At 39.1% G+C, this 18,605-nt stretch overlaps 1 protein-coding gene and 1 long non-coding RNA gene across 9 annotated transcripts; both read right to left on the minus strand.

The window, feature by feature from the left end:
- Window positions 1–1,773: 1,773 nt before the first annotated feature.
- LOC144994574 (uncharacterized) lies at window positions 1,774–3,294 on the minus strand. Its single transcript, XR_013658143.1, has 3 exons — window positions 3,163–3,294; window positions 3,000–3,090; window positions 1,774–1,909 (listed from the first exon to the last, which is right to left on the minus strand). It is a non-coding gene; the product is annotated as an uncharacterized LOC144994574 (long non-coding RNA).
- A 1,780-nt stretch (window positions 3,295–5,074) lies between these two features.
- LOC144994571 (uncharacterized) lies at window positions 5,075–11,484 on the minus strand. Of its 8 annotated transcripts, none has more exons than XR_013658135.1 (10): window positions 11,266–11,484; window positions 10,220–10,325; window positions 10,007–10,078; window positions 6,726–6,813; window positions 6,114–6,610; window positions 5,949–6,031; window positions 5,739–5,823; window positions 5,545–5,661; window positions 5,377–5,463; window positions 5,075–5,234 (listed from the first exon to the last, which is right to left on the minus strand). XR_013658135.1 is itself a non-coding variant. In XM_078952779.1 (6 exons), the coding sequence occupies exons 1-6, from the start codon at window positions 11,342–11,344 to the stop codon at window positions 6,428–6,430; spliced, it is 387 nt and encodes a 128-aa protein (XP_078808905.1). In that variant the 5' UTR covers window positions 11,345–11,484; the 3' UTR covers window positions 6,195–6,427. The 8 variants fall into 8 exon arrangements, 1 of the variants encoding a protein (XP_078808905.1); XR_013658141.1 differs by adding an exon at window positions 10,843–10,942 and having other exon boundaries at window positions 5,075–5,463; window positions 11,266–11,350; XR_013658136.1 differs by lacking the exon at window positions 5,545–5,661.
- Window positions 11,485–18,605: the final 7,121 nt, after the last annotated feature.

Below are 18,605 nucleotides of genomic sequence, written 5' to 3' on the forward strand. Positions count from 1 at the left end.
GTTGAAGAGGCACGTTGCTGGATTGTCCGCACGTATTTTAACCATAACCCCGGCTTCTTTACTTGCAAATAGGCACTTCAAAATAAATAAATTAATTCATTAATAATATATACAACATAAAACATGACTAGCACTCCATTAACTCCATCTGGGTTTCATAAATAAAATAAAAACGTTTACCACTCAAAACAATCATCAGAACTCTAACACAGTAAATATGCCAAACAAATTAATAAAAAAGCATTTATATACATTAGAGTTCTACTTTAAAATAGTAATAATGTAAAATAAAAACTGCTCCTTTTTTCTTTAAATGTCCTCATTGCATATTAATCTTTTCCTCCAATCACACGGCTGCATTCTGAAAGATGAAAAGTGTAAACTTGTTTAAGAGATGTTTAAGAGGACTACTGTAAACTAAGATAAATGTGTTAGTTAAAATAAAGTAATAATGCATAGTTATTTTATAATAAAAGACTAAAAAAGGCAAATTAATAATACAAAATCCAAATCTTAACAAATTCTGCAAGTATTTTGTCGTATTACTTTTTACTGGTGGAAATGCAAAGAAAAGCGACAACTTAGAAGAACTGGTTTGAACATGAATTATTGCACAAAGACGGAAAGGTGGGCGTGTCTCCAGGAAAGAGATCCTCATGACAACCAACATGATTTTTGATACGGAGGCTGATGCTTCAAGGAGAAAAGAAACGTCAACAGCCAGTGCTGATCAGAGCACAATCAAATATTCTCATCATTTGAATAAATCCTGAAATGTTCATCTGCTGGTGTTTGTCTACATTTCTTGATGAAGTTTTGCTGCAAAATAAACCCATTAACCATCACTGTTCTGTCTGTGATGGAATAAACGCCAGGGCTACTATGGGAAGATATGCGGTAGTCAACATTTTCTTGGAAAGGATTCTTTTTAAATAATATTTTATAGAATCTTTTAATAGTGTGTAAAATGTTTTTAACTACAAAGCATTTTAATTGCATGTTATATGTTTTATATCAACTGTAATGCCCATTAAAAAGAAAAGCTAAAGTAAACTTGAACTGAATTATTTCTTTCTTATTAAAGATTTGAGGAAAAGTGTAAAAATAACCACCAGATGAATAATTCTGTATTTTCACATTTCTTTGGAGAAACATTTGTTGAGGATAAAAAAACACAGGAATATCTTAAAAAACATATTTTTGCTAACTGTGCAGAAAAATAAGATTGTACCAGGATAGTAAAATGTCAGAAGTTGGCACACTGGTGGACGGCTGTGGGGCTGAAGTGGTGGGAGGATGGATGTCTGAAACGGTTGATGGTTGGACGGCTGAAGCACTGGAGGGCTGCTGGTTTTTCCAACCTTAATGGATGAAAATGATGAGTGTGGTTGTTTTGGTGAGACATGACCAGCTCTGCTGACGGTTCACAAATGAAAGTTTCTAATCAAACTAGAGTTCATGCAGATTGAAGATGTCGTGTCATCAAGCTTCCATGAATAATGAGGAACAACAACAGACTGAGGTGAATGTAAAATTATTATTACCAGTATACCTGATACAAGGCCTTCATCCAGTCAAAGCACGTTTGTGCTTGATCAGGGAACTTAGGGCACCTTAGGGGCACAACATGCGTGTGGTAAGAGGCGGGACTTTTTGGCAGGTTTGGCAGCAATTTTTGTATCGTCATCGTCAAAATTTAAATTATCATACAACACTGTGAACAGATCGACAATTGGTTAATGACTCTGAGTCACAGATGGTAAATACATACCAATACAGACACTTCATCACATGTGAGGCTTTCTCTTTTGGCCTGAAATCTTTGTAGCCCGCCTGACATTTGGATGTTTTGGCGGCCACAGCGATCACAGTTGATGGAAGACGTTGTCGAGCCTCGTGGCAGAGTCAGCTGAAAATAGGAAAAGCAGAATTTTTGTGTCCAGTTCCCCATTCTGATAAGATTTGGGGAAAATATTGCCATATTAATGACAATGGTTGTTAGTTTTACAATTAAATTAAGGTAGCAATTGAAGTCTAACAATTTTGTAAGAATGTGCAGGTTATTATTTCTGAATTTTAAAAAGAAAAGTTATAAAAAAAGGTCATGAAGACTTGGTTTTGAGCTGAAGATGTCTTTCCTCTTATCCAAAATGATTTCTGGAATAAAACTGGTAAAAAAGCAGTTTGACTGGATCAGAGAAAAGGTTTGAGCGAGTGTGACGTCACCCATTTCCTTCCAGATCCATCATAACAAATTCAATTCTGTCGTTGTTTCTCTGTGATACAGACGTCACCACGTTGGAGCCAGTTGACAGTGATTGATCTGAGTATCAATTCTATGGCAACTACTGTCGCCAATCAGGAGTAAGCTTGTTGAAAGTCCACACTGCTTCCACTGAAAGTGAGCTTGGTGGAATTTGTCAAACAAACATTCAAGGTGGCACATGCTATTACTGAGGCATCTGTTGGTCAGTCTATAATTTGAATAACTTGTGATAAAGAAACAGTTTTGTAAAACAAATAACTGGAATTAGCAAAAACATGTTGAAAAGGGTATCACAACAAGAATGGTTAATCTGACCCATAGAATGACTAACTAACAGCTGTTGTTTCTCTTTAGAAGTCTACAGGATTTTGGCTCCTTGGAGCCAGCGGGTACTTCCTGTTTGGAACGTGAGGGGGAGGAGTCAGTCAGTCCAGGTCTCTGAGACAGAGACTGTTTTAAAATATTTACAGAACCAAGTCCAGATGATCGTTGTTACAACGTTTTTTGTGTAAATTTGGAGAAAAACCCTAAATAGGTCAATCATAACACTTTAATATATCAGTAAATTACTGTTGCTTTTTTTGCCGGGAAACCGGCGGTGGCGCGAGCGCTGCCATAATCATTAGCTAATGTAACCCCGATTCTCACAAAGCCTCCCTTCCTCTGCTCCACCACAATAACTATACAGTCGAAACAAATAATTAATACATTTTTCTATGATGATCATAGTAACCTGCAGTCGTGTTACGTTCAGTCTCTCGATGGAGGCCGTATTTTTCAGCACCGCTCTGCCGTCACACAGTGATAACAACAGCGGCATTCATCTGTCAGATGAAAATACATTCAGATGACCATAAAGTATTTTCATTACTGCCTCTTGTGTTTACATTTCTTACCTTTGAGACTTCTTTAGCTCGTGCAGAGATGCAGAACGCGCGACAACCAGATTACCTTTATTGACGCCCAACACCCACCGACCGGCGCGCGGATACGTGGGGGTGGGGTGGCTTAATGTGCACGGCGCGCACGCATGCGTATTTGCACTAAAATTTTCACATGGCCTCTTTGACATATAAACCTAACATTTCTATCATTTGTGTCTAAATTACGTGCATTAAATAACACAACTTGATGTGTGTCTGTCATAAAATATTCCATGTTGGGTCTAAATCAGATAAGCATTGTTCATCACATCAAATATTTACATATTTACTGTATTATACTGTTTTCATATACTTATTACTTTTATCATCTAAATTTTCCTAAGATTTATGAAAAAATGAAAATCACACACTGAAAAATAGGGTTTGCTTTATCAGTTTATTCTGCATAATGGAATGTTTGCCACAGAACTGAGCTCTTTGGCATCAACTCAACCATTGGGTTTGGAGGAAGAGAATTGCTACCTATGACCCCAAGAACAGCTTCCCCACTGTCAAACATGGAGGTGGAAGCATTATGCTTTGTGGCTATTTTTCTGCACAGAGCTACGTCACCACGTTGATGGAGCCATTAATGGAAAATCCTGAGTGAGAACTTCCTACCCTCCTTAAGCCAGGACCCTTCAAATCAGTCATGGATGGGTCTTCCAACAGGTTAGTGACCTAGAACCTACAGCCAAGGCAACCAAGGAATGGCTGAAGAACAATCATATCAAGGTCATTGAGAGGCCCAGCCCATGTCAATCCTATGGAGAGATCTCACAGTCGCCAATCAACAGCCACCAAATATTCTTGATGTAGAAGGGTCAAAAGAAGGGCAAATACATTTATATAAATTCTTTCAACTTGATTTCTTTCTAGGTTTGCAATTCTGCACAACAAACAAAGGACAAAAACTTTTTTTCCTCCAAATAAAGGGAAAAACCTTGAAACTTCATGTGAGTTCTTGGCAACTGCCATTTCCCAAATCCTGCTCATACTGGACCCACATCTCCATGTCTTGGATATAAGTAATTAACTTGCCAATAACAAAGACTTATTAAAGGTCACTGAGGTGAACTTTGTAGACAAGTGCGGAAACTGTATAGTGTAAGGCTGATCGGCAAATAAAAGACCATGAAAGTCATCTTGGACTATAGTAGGCACAGAGGAGGGTTCACAGCTTCCCTTTCCTGGGCATGCCCATCTCAGCTGATCTAACTTGGTTTCCTAACATTCAGGACGTTATCAACAAGGCACATCAGCACGTCTGAAGCTGCTGGCAACCTACCGCTCAGCCAGTCCAACTGCATCATGGTCTGGCTCTCAGATCAAACTGAAGAAGAGCAACAGAAGCTTCAGTGCTGAAGATACTGGAGCAGATCATCAGCTACCCCCTTCCCTACCTGTCATCCTGTCTGAGTAAAGGAACGTGTCAAGGACAGCACCCTTCCTGCAGCTAACATACTGATAAACACACATTTCTCTCCACACTTCTAATATTCTTAATTTCTCATGTCATTTACCCCTAATTTAAGATAACTCATTGTCATTTTGTTACATTTTACTTCAGTCTTGCTACAATTAAAATGTAGTCTGTACCCTTGCTACAATCAAAATGTAGTCTGTACCCTGACAAAGGATTTGGAGATGCATAGCACATTTATTATACGAGTTTAATAGGACAGTGTTTCATTCTAAGGTGTTGGACATACAAATCAAAGGCAAAAACGTTTGAGATAAAATGAGAAGTGTCTTCAGCACAGGTGTGAGCACTGAAATGTTTAGCTAGTGTTGTAGAAACTTGAACGGAGGTAAAAAACAATGTAATTGTTGAAATTTAGGTTGAAAAACCCTTCATTGGTGCAGTTCAGAAAAAAATCTCTCATTTCAATTAAAAGTCATTTATTGGTACAAAAATGAAATGAGGTTTTCCTTTATATAAGCCTTTTTTTAGGGGTGGAGCTGGGGCTTGAACTGCAGAAAGTCTCCTCCTCAGCAGACAATTAGTCCCTCATGTTCTCTCTCCATCAATGACTCTGTGCTGCCTAAAAATGAAATGAAGAAGAAAACACATAAATGCCACAAGCCCTGGACATCCATGCAGATCACAAAGAGAAACCTCCTGGCTGTGTGGGGCAGAACCATCCAAAAGCTGGGAGGAGAGCTCTTCAACCACACTTCAAGGACCTGCAGTGCTGCTGGACTTCACCAACCACAGTCTGGTCAGCAGCATGACATCATAGAGCCTTTAGTTCTTTACCATGGCACCATAACCTGCAATCCATCACATCATGCTTGATCAGTTATGCAACAACTTTAGAAAGTGTAACCCTTGTGCTATCCTAGGCACTTTACCATTGGGAGTTGGGTCATCTAGACCCACTAGACAGTGCTCTGAACCTTTTTTCTTCAATAATTTGTGATCTTCACTGGTGTCCATGGATTACATGAAATCTTTCCACCTTTATCCACCTTTGTCATGGTAGGGAGAACACGTCAATGTGAGGGTGGGGTCACAAGATAGCACAAAGGTTACAAAAGATTTTTACCATATGTTGATGACAGCTGATTCTTGTTTTCCTGATGCTCAGACAAAGCCCTTCAGTGTTTTTCTCTGGGTCATTTTGATTGGTCCTTGTGGGAAGAGATTAATGTATTAATAATACTGAAGAAATCAAGAGATATTCCACATCAACAGCATGAGAGTAACATGAAAGAAACAAGCCAACATTTATCTACAACATTACCACAGTCTTTACCTGGAGGTATCATTCTGGTCACGTCTGCTCCAGCTTTTCTGACTTCCGCTTGTTCCAGCCACTGGCCTGAACGGCGAGGATGTCTGTGCAGAATGAAAGGATCAAAATGTATTAAACTGAGAAAACAAACTACACAAAAAGGATGCATCTTCAATGAGTATTTACCAGTTTTTGACACATATGTACTGGGAACATGTGTCTGCTGAAGAGAGGAAGCTGTTCAGTCGGTTCAGTCCCTTTCCCTGATGTTGTCCCTTCTTGATTTCATCCTCGGATCCTCATCATTTCAACCAAAATGTATGTTTGCAAACTTTTGAAACATAAGGGGTTAGAAAAAAACTCCAACAGGAATAAGGGCAGAGGCCCTAAGGGAGACCCAGGACACGCTGGGGAGACTACGTCTCTCAGCTGGCCCCGGGGTCCCCCAAGAGGAGCTGGAGGAGAGGGAAGTGTGGGCATCTTTGCTTAGACTGCTGCCCTCACAACCTGGTTCCTGATGAATGGAAGAATATGGATGCATGGATGGAACGTGTTCAGGCCTTTCAGCAAAACTCCACGATGGCAGACTGCGATCCTTCCTCATTTACTTTGCCAGAAGACTTGTTGGAGGACTCTGGTGCTGCCACAAACTTACCTGCTCCACATCTCCCATCTCCAGGATTCTATCAAAACAAATAAATGTCGTAAATTAACATGATGATATGACACAAAATACAATAAAACATATATGCAGGCATGTTCATTTTCTTAAGGAAGAGGCCATGAAAATAACCTTACATATTCTATTTCCCCATGAATGCAGTTCACAAAGGAGGTCACCACAGTGTTTTTGGTCAAAAACGCATCTTCCAAATAACCACTGAGCCTAAAAGAACAGAAAAGTTTACATAAGAAAAACATTTATACCATCAAAAATGTAGGTGGAAAAGAATTTTACACAACCCAGTTGGATCTCAAAACAGTACATTTAGCAAGTTCCATCCACTGCTACAGCCAACATGGAGGGAGAGCATGCAGGACCCTGAAACAGATGAACCTGACAGCTTCTCCATCTCAAAGTTAGCAGAAGATCAGTCCAGGAACTATTTGTGCATGTTGTCTCCAAATAACTGACCAGTCTGAGAGAGGAAAGGGAAAAAAACATGAGGTTCTTTTATGTATATACATACATACAAGAATCAGGAATCAGACATTCTGTTGGAGTGGGACTTTAAGTCCCACTCCAACAGAATTTTTAGCTAGTATAAAATCGTTCCCAGTGTTTTTTTTAATTACGATCATTTTGTTTTTTTAAGACATTTTTCTGCAGCACAGCAGCTCATAAGAATTTCACCTCAGAGCTGTGGTGCAGATGTTTGCCTCTGCTAATTTCCCATAAACCATTTGTTGATTCTCTCTCCCGCTAGCTTATAGCACCTCACAAGCCCTAGCCGACATTAGCATAGCAAAAAAAAAAAAATCAATGAGCAACATTGGAGCTATCCATGTGTACACTTTTGAGCCAGATACCAGCTCAGACAAGGGAACTCAGGACATTAATGGATCTACCGGTATTTGTCTGCAAGTGGATGCATCAGAATTGGAGCGGAGTAGAGACTTTGGCCAATTCATGGCAGTTAGAGCGTCACAACTATAAGCTTTTTGAGACAATCAGTTTCATCTTCTCCTGATCCATTGAGATTTGAATAAATACTCAGAAACAGTTTTAATCTTATATTATTGTGTATGTGTTTATATTTTTGTTAATGTTCTCAATAAAGAGAAAAATGTTTGATCTTAAAAACATGACTTCCATTGGAGCGGCTCTTTAACTTTGTTGACAATGCTAGGATAAATAAATGTGGTCAGTCAAATCAGCCATAATTGTTTAGACCAGGGGTCTGCAGCCTGAGGCTCCACAGCCACATGTGGCTCCTTTGCGGTTCTCTGACAAAAAATAAAAATGTTTTTAATTCAAACAAATATCCTATTTTTCAGACGACACAGCGCATCACGCAAAACAAAACAGTCAGATAAGTCAAACTTTACACTTTACTCAACTTGGTGATCTACTCAACAGTTGAAGCAAAGTATTACTGTGCCAGGCTCCTGACTACAGTACCCATAATGCTTCAATAATCTATCAAGCGGTGATGCACAATATTTTAAGAAATTCCAGCATTTATGAAGAATTTTTTTAAACCTGACAACGTACCCTAAAAAAATCAATTTGAGGTCAATACGCACAATTTAGAGTCAGAAGGAGCTGCATTGTGTGTTCGTAGATTTAGAGAAGGCGTATGACAGGGTGCCGAGGGAGGAGCTGTGGTACTGTATGAGGTCGTCTGGAGTGGCAGAGAAGTATGTCAGAGTAGTTCAGGACATGTATGAGAGAAGTATGACGGTGGTGAGATGTGCTGTAGGTCAGACAGAGGAGTTCAAGGTGGAGGTGGGACTACACCAAGGATCAGCTTTGAGTCCTTTTTTGTTTGCTATGCTGATGGACAGGCTGACAGACGAGGTAAGACAGGAATCTCCCTGGACAATGATGTTTGCGGATGACATTGTAATTTGCAGTGAGAGTAGAGAGCAGGTGGAGGAACAGCTAGAGAGGTGGAGGTTTGCTCTGGAAAGAAGAGGCATGAAGGTCAGTCGTAGTAAGACAGAATACATGTGTCTGAACGAGAGGGATCAAGGTAGAAGCGTTAGGTTACAGGGGGCTGAGGTGAAGAAGGTGCAGGAGTTTAAGTACTTGGGGTCAACAGTTCAGTGTGATGGGGAGTGTGGAAAAGAGGTGAAGAGGCGAGTGCAGGCAGGTTGGAGCGGGTGGAGGAAAGTGTCAGGAGTGTTGTGTGACAGAAGAGTGCCAGCAAGACTCAAAGGAAAGGTGTACAAGACAGTGGTGAGACCAGCTCTGCTCTATGGGTTAGAGACGGTAGCAGTGAGACCGAGACAAGAGGCTGAGATGGAGGTAGCGGAGATGAAGATGTTGAGGTTCTCCTTAGGAGTGACCAGGTTAGACAGGATAAGGAACGAGTACATCAGAGGGACGGCTCATGTTGCCTGTGTTAGGGACAAAGTCAGAGAAGCCAGACTGAGATGGTTTGGACATGTTCAGAGGAGGGATAGTGGATATATTGGTAGAAGGATGTTGGAGATGGAGCTGCCTGGCAGGAGGGCGAGAGGACGGCCAAAGAGGAGATACATGGATGTCTTAACAGAGGACATGAAGTTGGCTAATGTTAGGGTAGAAGATGTCCATGATAGAGTGATGTGGAAAAGGATGATTCGCTGTGGCGACCCCTGATGGGAAAAGCCGAAAGAGAAAGAAGAAGACGCACAATTTAGAGGGCCTATACCATGCTAGCCATTTAGAATAAACTATTTCCTCGATCTCTGAGGCTCCGCCTTTCTCTTCTTGTGGGTGTCGCCTATTTCATGACATCAACCTAGAGTCGGCGTCTGCAGCGTTTCTGCGTTTCTTCCATCCAAACTTTTGCAAAGATGGATGTGAATATTGTGCAATGAAAGCATTTTGCTGATCACCACTAGCTCCATTGAGAAAGTGGGCGTGTCTGTTAGCCTGGAGGCGGTTTTAGCTGCACAGGCTCTTCCTAGAAGAGGCTGCTCCTCACTTATGATGACGTCACAATGTGAGGACCCTCTTATTGTGAATTGGGAGGGGCTGGTGCTCAGAGGGTTTCAGAGGAATGCTGAGAGATGCGTGAATGGATCAAAATACCGCTGTGGATTAGTTTTTGTGAGGAATTAACATTATAATACACTTTAAAATTTTAAAACGTTGATGTTGCATGATATAGGCCCTTAAAGAAATACTGGCTGAGATGTACTAACAACATAAAATCTACAATGTGTAAAAAAAAAAGCCTTTGTAAACCCCAGTAGTTATCCAGTTTCCAAAATAACATAAATGCAAATGAGTGTTTGATTTTCTAAAGGCTGAAGAGACACCTTGTGTGTCCTACTGAGTTCTGGACAGTGAGACATTTAAATGCTCTTAGCTGTTTAAAGGGCTGCAGACCCCCGTTTCTGGCTAAATGACCCAAAAGGAAACTTACCTCTGCGGAGACCACGTGACGTTTCCGCCCCCGTCCTCTATACAGAAGAGGCCTTCACCGTGATCCTGCGGCCTTTTAAATTTAAGATGGAAAAACGCCTCGTCATTCAACGTTTATCCTAAACAGCCAACACGTTTTTACTAAAAACCCATCTCTGGTTTCCCAAATCTAAACATTACATTTCTACAGAGAAAAGTTCAAAGCATCGCCCACCTTCCAGCTGTCCAAGAGTTCTTCAGCCGCGCGCCTTCCTGCGGGTTCATCCGGGGGTTTCCGGGGGAGTGGGGTGGGGGTGCCCGTATGACGCTGCGTTCACTGGCTTTTCGAAATGCGCACTTCATGTCAATTGGGGCAAATTGAAGGCTTAAAAGCCTGTTTACTTTAGATAATATATCCTATTTAATATATCCTATTTAAAACATTATTGAGAATTACTACAGGAAACAGTGATGAAACCTTTTTTAACAGATAAATTAGAGCACTTCATTGTAATACTATAATATATGAGATACGTCAAAAAATTGACAGTTAAAGAAAAAAGAATATAATAGATCCTAATATTTTATAAAATCCATCAAAATAATTGTTTCATCTCATTTATCATAATATTTATAGTTTTTTTTATCACACACCATTAGACTCGTAGTGTAAATAAATTAAAATGCAGAAAAATCAATTTAAAGAACTCTTTGGTCCGTCCCTGAACTCAACATTTTTCCGGTTTGTTGTCACATGTCAATCATAGCCTGATCGCCGCAACAGCAACACGGAACGAGAGAACCTATACACGGGTCCCTAGAAATGTAAATAAAACAAATTAGTAAATCGCAACGTACCTTTTTACGAGATTTTCCACAGGAAAAAAAGAGAAAGGCACGTCACGTGACCCACGTCAGCCCGCATATATGAATGGAAATGATCAGACGCTTTCAGATCCTTTGAGGAAAAGTTGAACGTAACAAACAAACAACTTCATGTCTGCAATATTACGAAAATAAAGGGGATATATACTGCTAGAAATGTTTTCAAAAATAAATTAGTCCACAATCACTCTTATTTTATGACATTTTCTGCGGAAAAAAAGAGAATCATATTAGTCACGTGACCCACGCGCACGTCTGCAGATATGAATGAAAGTTAACGTGTTTCTCCAACGTAACACAGAGCCTTTGGGAGAAAAAGTTGAACGAAACAAGCAAACTACAAACTGTATGTCCAAAATGAAAGCATATTTTAAAAGAAAATGGTATATTTCTCACTAGAAATGTTGTCAAAATAAAAATTAGTCCTCAAAATATCTTGTTTTATGGGATATTCCACCGAAAAATGAACGTGCATCCGCCATGTTTTTTGCTCACGGCAGGCCAAACCTCCAAAGTCACGTGATCCTGAGAAGGCTCGTAGAAAATGAATAGAAAAATGAAACGTATCCCCCTCACAGTTTAGGGGGCGTTTTTGTAAAACTCTCACGCATTTCCATGTGGACAAATGTAGCTACTACACATTTTAGGATGAGACCGGGTTGCCCTGGAGCACCGCGTCTGTCTTTTTGCCCTCAAGGGGGGAGGGAGAAGAAAAAAAACAACAAGCTTTGTAGACATACTGGATTGTCTATCATTATGCCACTAACACTGTTTGCCTTGTACATCTATCAATTTATGTACTTGTAACTTTATGTCACCTCCTTTGCAATTATCTCCCTACCAAACTGTCAAGCAGGTTGTGCTCATAAAGCCTAGCTCCAGGTTCACAGCTTCCTTTAATAAATCTTTTTCACAAAGTGATAAAAAGCCTTTTATTGAGGAGAAAATGGATGGTGAAACTGCAATGAGGGGCAGGAAAAACTAGGGTGCTGAAGATTTTGTGCTCTGAAGCAGCCCGCTCTGTAAAACACAGGGAAGTGTTTTAAAACGGCTTTTCAAGGTCAAGAAAGAGATAATAATAAGTCTGCACTGATAAGGCACCATGCTGTCAAATCAAGTCTTCTGAAACTGAACAGATAAATAAGGATCTTTAAAGATGTGCACTAAAAAAAAAATCAAAAATAAATAAATAAAACGCCCCGCGCACCGGATGCTGCAGTCATCTTTAACCAGGAAACTACACGATCCCTCACTGAGAGTGATGATGATGATGACCGAGAAAGCAGTGTCAGGAGGGAATAATTACCCCAGCTGTGGTGAGTTTCTAATTAGTGTCTCCCTTTTTCTAAGCAGCACCGTGCTGAGATCTGTACAGACGGCACCAGAGCTGGGATTCTGCAGGGCTGTGGGCTCAACACTGCTTCATATACAGATTTGTGTAAAACATGAAATAAAGTATGCAGTTTTATACTCCAAAGGAACTGTTTTTCAGTATTTAAAGTAAGTCATGTGAAGAAGATAATGTCTTTCTTGTTGATTTAATTAGTGTAAAAGACAATCTTTTTAGTACTTGACTATTAGTGTAAATGGCTTTCGCGTCCTGCTGATAGGTTTTTATGCATTAATGTCTGTCAATACACTATTTGTGGTTATGGTTAGAGTGAAATTTTCCAAAGATTGTTTTTAGTTTTGTGATTAATTCTTTTTAACCTCTTGAGACCCGAGCTTTTATTTGAGCTAATCCTCTTAACACCTGACTATGGTCACAGGGCCCCAGTAAAGGAAAATGTATGCAATGTATGTCCCCACACACATTGCATATGTACATTGTACATACATTGGTTAATAACAACTGTAACTTCAGGTAAAAAGTATGTATTTAAATGATAATGTATTAAAATCCAGGGACTGGTAAAGTGTGCTTAAACAAGTAAAAAAAAGTGTATCTGCACAACATGTGTTTTGTAGTTCCAAAGTTATGGCTTTGAGGATTTTTTCCAGGTGTTTGGCTGAAATCTGGGTATAATTAACTGTTTTTAAAATTAGAGCATTATTTACTCGTTCAACCCCTAGAACCCAAGAGCAATTTTCTCATCCAATTTTAGGTCGACTTGACAATTGTTCATTTTGGGTAGCAGTAATTAACAGCAGTCAAAAATAATATTAATAAGTATTATTTAAATGAAAAAATAATAATAAAATGAAATGAAATGAAAAAAAAAAAAAAAAAAAGAATTAGCAAAAAAAACAAAAGCAGCAAAACTTGACCTGGTGGGTCCTCCAGAGTCAAGGGTGATTTGGATTGGTATCTTGCCACTGCGTTTAGATCAAAGGTCTGCTCCAATCATCTTTTGACCTTTTTGTAAAAGTGTTTCCAAGTGGTCTTTTTATCATTATTATTATGCCGCTTATAACCAAAATCATGACGTGTCATTTTCTACAACAAAGTGTCTGCCAAAATTTGCCTCTAAGTTTTGGGCAGGACAGCTGGTGTGGATAGCCGTCTTTATTTTTTATCATCTCTTTGTTTACACTCTCTCTCATAGGCTAACAGCCCCAACTTAACTTTAGTGGTGCAAAAAAAAATGGCGAGCAATATTGGAGCTATCCAGCCGCACAGTTTTTAACCACATTCCAGCTCGGATGAGGAAAACAAAGACGTACATAGATTTATTTGTCTGCAAGTCGATGCATCAGTAAGGGGGTAGGTAGCTTGTCATTGTAGGTACTACGTCACGCCTACAAGCTTTTTTAAATGGCATTCTTTCATCTATTCATGGTTCACCACGGTTTAAATGAAGAAATACTAGCTCCAATACTTCATTGGAGTGGGTCTTTAAGTGTGGAGAATGGATGCTGATTTAAAACTACCTGTTCTGGTAATTATTGTGCCAACAGTGAAAATTCCTCCATACAACAGGAGGGAGGAAGAGCAGATGTTCTGAGGCTATAGTTGAGCTGATCCTGGAGTCCTGGAATGTGGGCGGCAGTGACAAATGATTGTGAGGGCCGAAGTAGATTTATGGCAGCTTTTGGCGGTTCTAAAAGCAAAAGACCCGAAAGGCTTAAAGGTTGATTGATGAAGTCTTTGACAACACACACAGAGCAGATGGTAATAGTACAAATGATAACAAAACTGAAAACACATTCATAAATAAAAGGCTAACAAAGGTGCTGATTTAAATGTGTAAATCCTAAAATGTTGTTTTATTTTAAAGTGACAGATCTACAGCTGAGAGTCCAACTGTGGAAAGTCAGCAATCAGCAGGAAAAAAAAAATCAACTTAAAAGCGTAGAATAACTGAACTGCAAAGAAGTACGTATGGGTAGTACGCTAAATTTTTTATTTTTGGCTGTTGGCAATCCTGTTTTAGGTTTGTTAGATATCTCTTTTGAAAATGCAGACTAATGGTCTGTACCAGAGAACCATTTTAGTTTTGATACAAGTGTTGTTCGTTTGAACACATAAGCACCGACATTCGTATTTAACACCTAAAAATCAAATCACAAATAAAATCAAGTAAAAAAAACTATTTTCCATCAAGAAAATTATTCAACAACTAATATATTTTAAATCATAGCCTTAATGTTAATAGTAAATGTTTGTCTTTTAATCATCATCTTCCAGTTTTCAACAGTATAATCAAAGAAAAAAGAATTAGAATTCTTTTATTCAAAACTGTGTTTTGTGTTCTATAAATTGAATGTATTATTCCACTTGCCATGTTATAACATTTTCAACCAACACCACCATCAGGTTTACATTCTTATATCTCACTTTTATGGTCACACAAGTATGTAGATGACTCTGTAGATCTGTGTTTCCCAGCCCTGGTCCTCAGGGCACACCGTCCTACATGTTTCCCATGTTGTCCTGCTCATGCACACATGATTCACTTCATCATCAGGCTCTGCAAAACCCTGAGAATGACGGTCATCAAAGGCAGGTGTGCTTTAGCAGGGTTATATTGAAAAAATGCAATAAGATTTTTTTTTAAATTAAATATTCTGCAAGGGAGACTTAGATGTGAGTTTCTCTTAAGTCTCACTTGCAGATGCAACTTGACTGAGGTTTGAGACTAGTAAGCAATTTTCTTTTGTTTATTCTAATCTTTTATTTTTTTTGTACTTTAGGACATCACTTTCAGGCCAAACAGGTCTTTGTTTAAAGATTTTCCAATGAAAAGACAAAAACCCTAGCAGCATGTTTATATCCACATGAGTTGTTTAAAGTAGCTAAATGACTATTTTTGTTAATAAAACCTTCATTTTTTTAATAGTTTTAAGACTTTACCTGTGCTAGTCCCACTCCGATCATCTTTGGATATAAAAGCATTCACACTGGTCTTTTTTTTTATGATTATGAAGTTTTTAGACAAAATCAAAAAACCTTTGTGGTTTTCTAGGATATAGTTTCTACAGAGCGGCAGGTGTTGCAAACTGGGATCCAAGTTGTGGATCCCAGTTTGCAACACCGGGCGGCGGTTGTTCCCTGCCGGTTCCCGTGTGGCGTTGGGGGGATTCCGGCTGCCGCTGCTGCTGCGGTGGGGGTCTTGGGGTGGGGATGGCAGGGCACTCTCCCTCCTTCTTTACACGTTCCACCATCCATTTTAGAAGAACATAAACACTCACCTGAGCACAGGTGTTAGCTCAACAGACTGAATGACTGAAATATTTCACACTAGTTGGTTTTAAGGCATAAGTATGCGTGTGAACACTATCTGTTTTGTGTACATGTCGACAGGTGGACATTTTTGCAACTAACAGGTGTGTTTATAACATTTGAGTGTGTGTGTGGACAGGCTCCGCCCTTTTTTTTTGTTTGTTTGTTTTTTTTTACATTTAAACCTTACCATAATGATTAACAACCAGTAAACTTGTTGCTTTATGCTGCTTCATGGTCTTATCCCCATTCCCCTCCTATTATCACCCCCTACCCCCCCTCTCTCTAACGTCCCTCTCTCTTCTTCCCCTCTTTCCTTTTCCGTCCGGTCCAACACCAAAGATTTTTAGACATGTTTGAAATTAATAAAGTTTGGCCTCAATTACAAAAGGGGTTTATTCAGACATACCTTTGGTTTGTCTGAAGATTAATAACCCCTCTTGTTAAAGTAAAATATGTCCAACCCAAGAGGCCCTCAGCTCTCATCTGTCTGCCCAGCTGTTGGACAGGACAAGTTAAAATAAAAAAAATAAAATAAAAAAAAAAGGAGCTAAATGACTATTTTTGTTAATAAAACCTTCATTTTTTTAATAGTTTTAAGACTTTACCTGAGCTAGTCCCACTCCGATCATCTTTGGATATAAAAGCATTCACACTGGTCTTTTTTTTTATGATTTTGAAGTTTTTAGACAAAATCAAAAAACCTTTGTGGTTTTCTAGGATATAGTTTCTACAGAGCGGCAGGTGTTGCAAACTGGGATCCAAGTTGTGGAAAAGACTGTTGGCGCGGAGCAATCCTGACCCCTCTTTCTGTCACCCATAACTGAGTGCTCTATTTACATTCTCTCCCGCTAGCTCATAATATCTCAAACCCCTAACCTCTCATTACTGGTGCAACAAAAACTGCGAGGCACATTGTAGTTATCCAGCAGTACAGTTCTGAGCCAGATGCCAGCTCAGACTAGAAAAACCACGACGTGCATGGATCTAGTCGTCTGCAACTGGATACAAAGTAGAGCCGAGCAGGGAGCTTGTGGCTTTTTTTTCATTTTCAGACCTGAAAATAAGGGTTATAAAGTTCCTGGAGTGAGGCGGATACACCTTTCAACAGACTTCCAGTCTGTTGCCAGGCAAAATACCACAAAACATATCTTACTAATTAAGTAGTCTCTTGATGCTTTGTAAAGATAGCAGTTTGTATGATGCTTAATGAAAACATAAATATGCCTAAAATGAAAAGAAAAGTGATCAATTTTATCACAAAACATCCACGGGAAGTCTTGCAAATACACATGTAAGAGGAGACAAAAGGGAAGTGGACGCCAACCTGGACTTTCGCTTAAAAATGTCCATAACACAGCTTAATGCACTCATTTTCTACAGAAGCCGCTATAAAAATGTTTTTGCCAATTTAAAAACAAATAAAAATTAAACAACCTGATAGGAATAACAGGTTTTAGACTGCAACAAGAGAAATTCCATTTTCGGTTCAATTTCAGCTTCACCAGGAGCTTTTCACAAAAGCTACTCTTATTGTGTGGACTATAGCCACCAACTGACTCAACTGACCTTAGAGCAACTCCAGTGGGAACTAAAAGCTTTATTGCTTTACCTGCTAACAAAAGAAATTGTCATCCAGGATAACAAAGGCTGGTTCATTGTTTAGAGCAAGCAAAAGTTCAGGATGATAACGGCAATCAGAGCTGATTAAAATAAACCCAACTTTAATTAGAACCCTTTTGTATTCACAGTAAGATCTGTAATAATTGAACGTTGGGATAATACAAGTGTAATTTTCAAAAAAGTAAAACTATGTTCTGCGACAGACTGGCGACCTGTCCAGGATGTCCCCTGCCTTCGCCCGCAAGCGGCCGGGATAGGCCCCTGGCAGCCCCGTGACCCTGATGAATGAATGAATGAATAATAAACTATATTTTATTTAGATGTTATGTGATTTGTTGTTGGTGTTTTTTGGAAATCCTACATCTTAGTGTCTTTTCCATAGTCAGAGAATACTATCAGACTGTATTTTTTAAGAATGAGGAAACTGATTTGAAATACAAGACGGATGACTCTGAGTCCCAAACTTTGCTCATGGGTCATTCATTGTGGATGATTTTATCAAAAAACATGATGGGAAATTTAAAGTCAGATCATTGAGCGCTTTGTGAGTATGCACTCTGAATACCTGATTTGAAGCTAGCCTGGACTTGCCCGATCTTAAGCAGGGCAGAGGCCAGGATTCAGTGGAGATGTTATCTTTTTGCTGGCCTGGGAACTTCCTTGCGATGCCCTCATTAGCTGGAGACTGAGCCAAAGGAAAATTGGGCCTTGAAACCTCTGCTCTGACATGCATTACTTTCTCAAAATCTTGAGAGATTTGAGTCTTGCAAAAACTAGTGAAAAGAATTTGATCTGCTCAGAAGACAGTTTGTACAAAAACAAGAAACTGGTTCATGTCCACTGTAATGGTTGTGATTAACAGCAGAGCAAACCACTGTAGTCAGAGACGAGCACACTCATCGATTGTAATAGTAACTGTTAAATCAAATTTTTTCCTTCATTTATCAGACAAGTTGCATGTGCTGATGTTCACCTGATAAAAATGGCTTTAAAAAGTTCCAACCTGTTAAGTTTTGTGGTATCTTAGATGTAAAAATATTGTTTGAGTGTGTAACCAAAGTATCGGTAGTTATTTTAGTTTGCAGTGGGGTTGTGGAAGTTAATTCCAAAATGTAACACAATATGGATTACTTGTTGTTTAAAAGTAATCTATTACCATAAATTGACACTTTCTCTGAACTGTAATGTGTTTAATGACTTCTATATTACATTAAAGTAATTATCTTTGTAGAATGTGTAGAATTAGAAGACAGTCAAATGTGACAAATGTGTTTTAGTGATGGTTACTATGTTGTAAAATGGCTGATAATAATTTTGTGTATTTGTGTAGAGAAGTATTAGACAGAAGAATTTAGAGATAACTTTACTACATCATGATGAGAAAAGATAAATGGCTCTGTAAAAAACAAACAAACAAATAGAAAAATTGTGGTCTAAACACACAAAAAGG

This window comes from Oryzias latipes, chromosome 1, assembly GCF_053564925.1.
Source record: "Oryzias latipes strain Hd-rR chromosome 1, Olatipes_Hd-rR_3.1".
NCBI classification, from domain to species: domain Eukaryota; kingdom Metazoa; phylum Chordata; class Actinopteri; order Beloniformes; family Adrianichthyidae; genus Oryzias; species Oryzias latipes.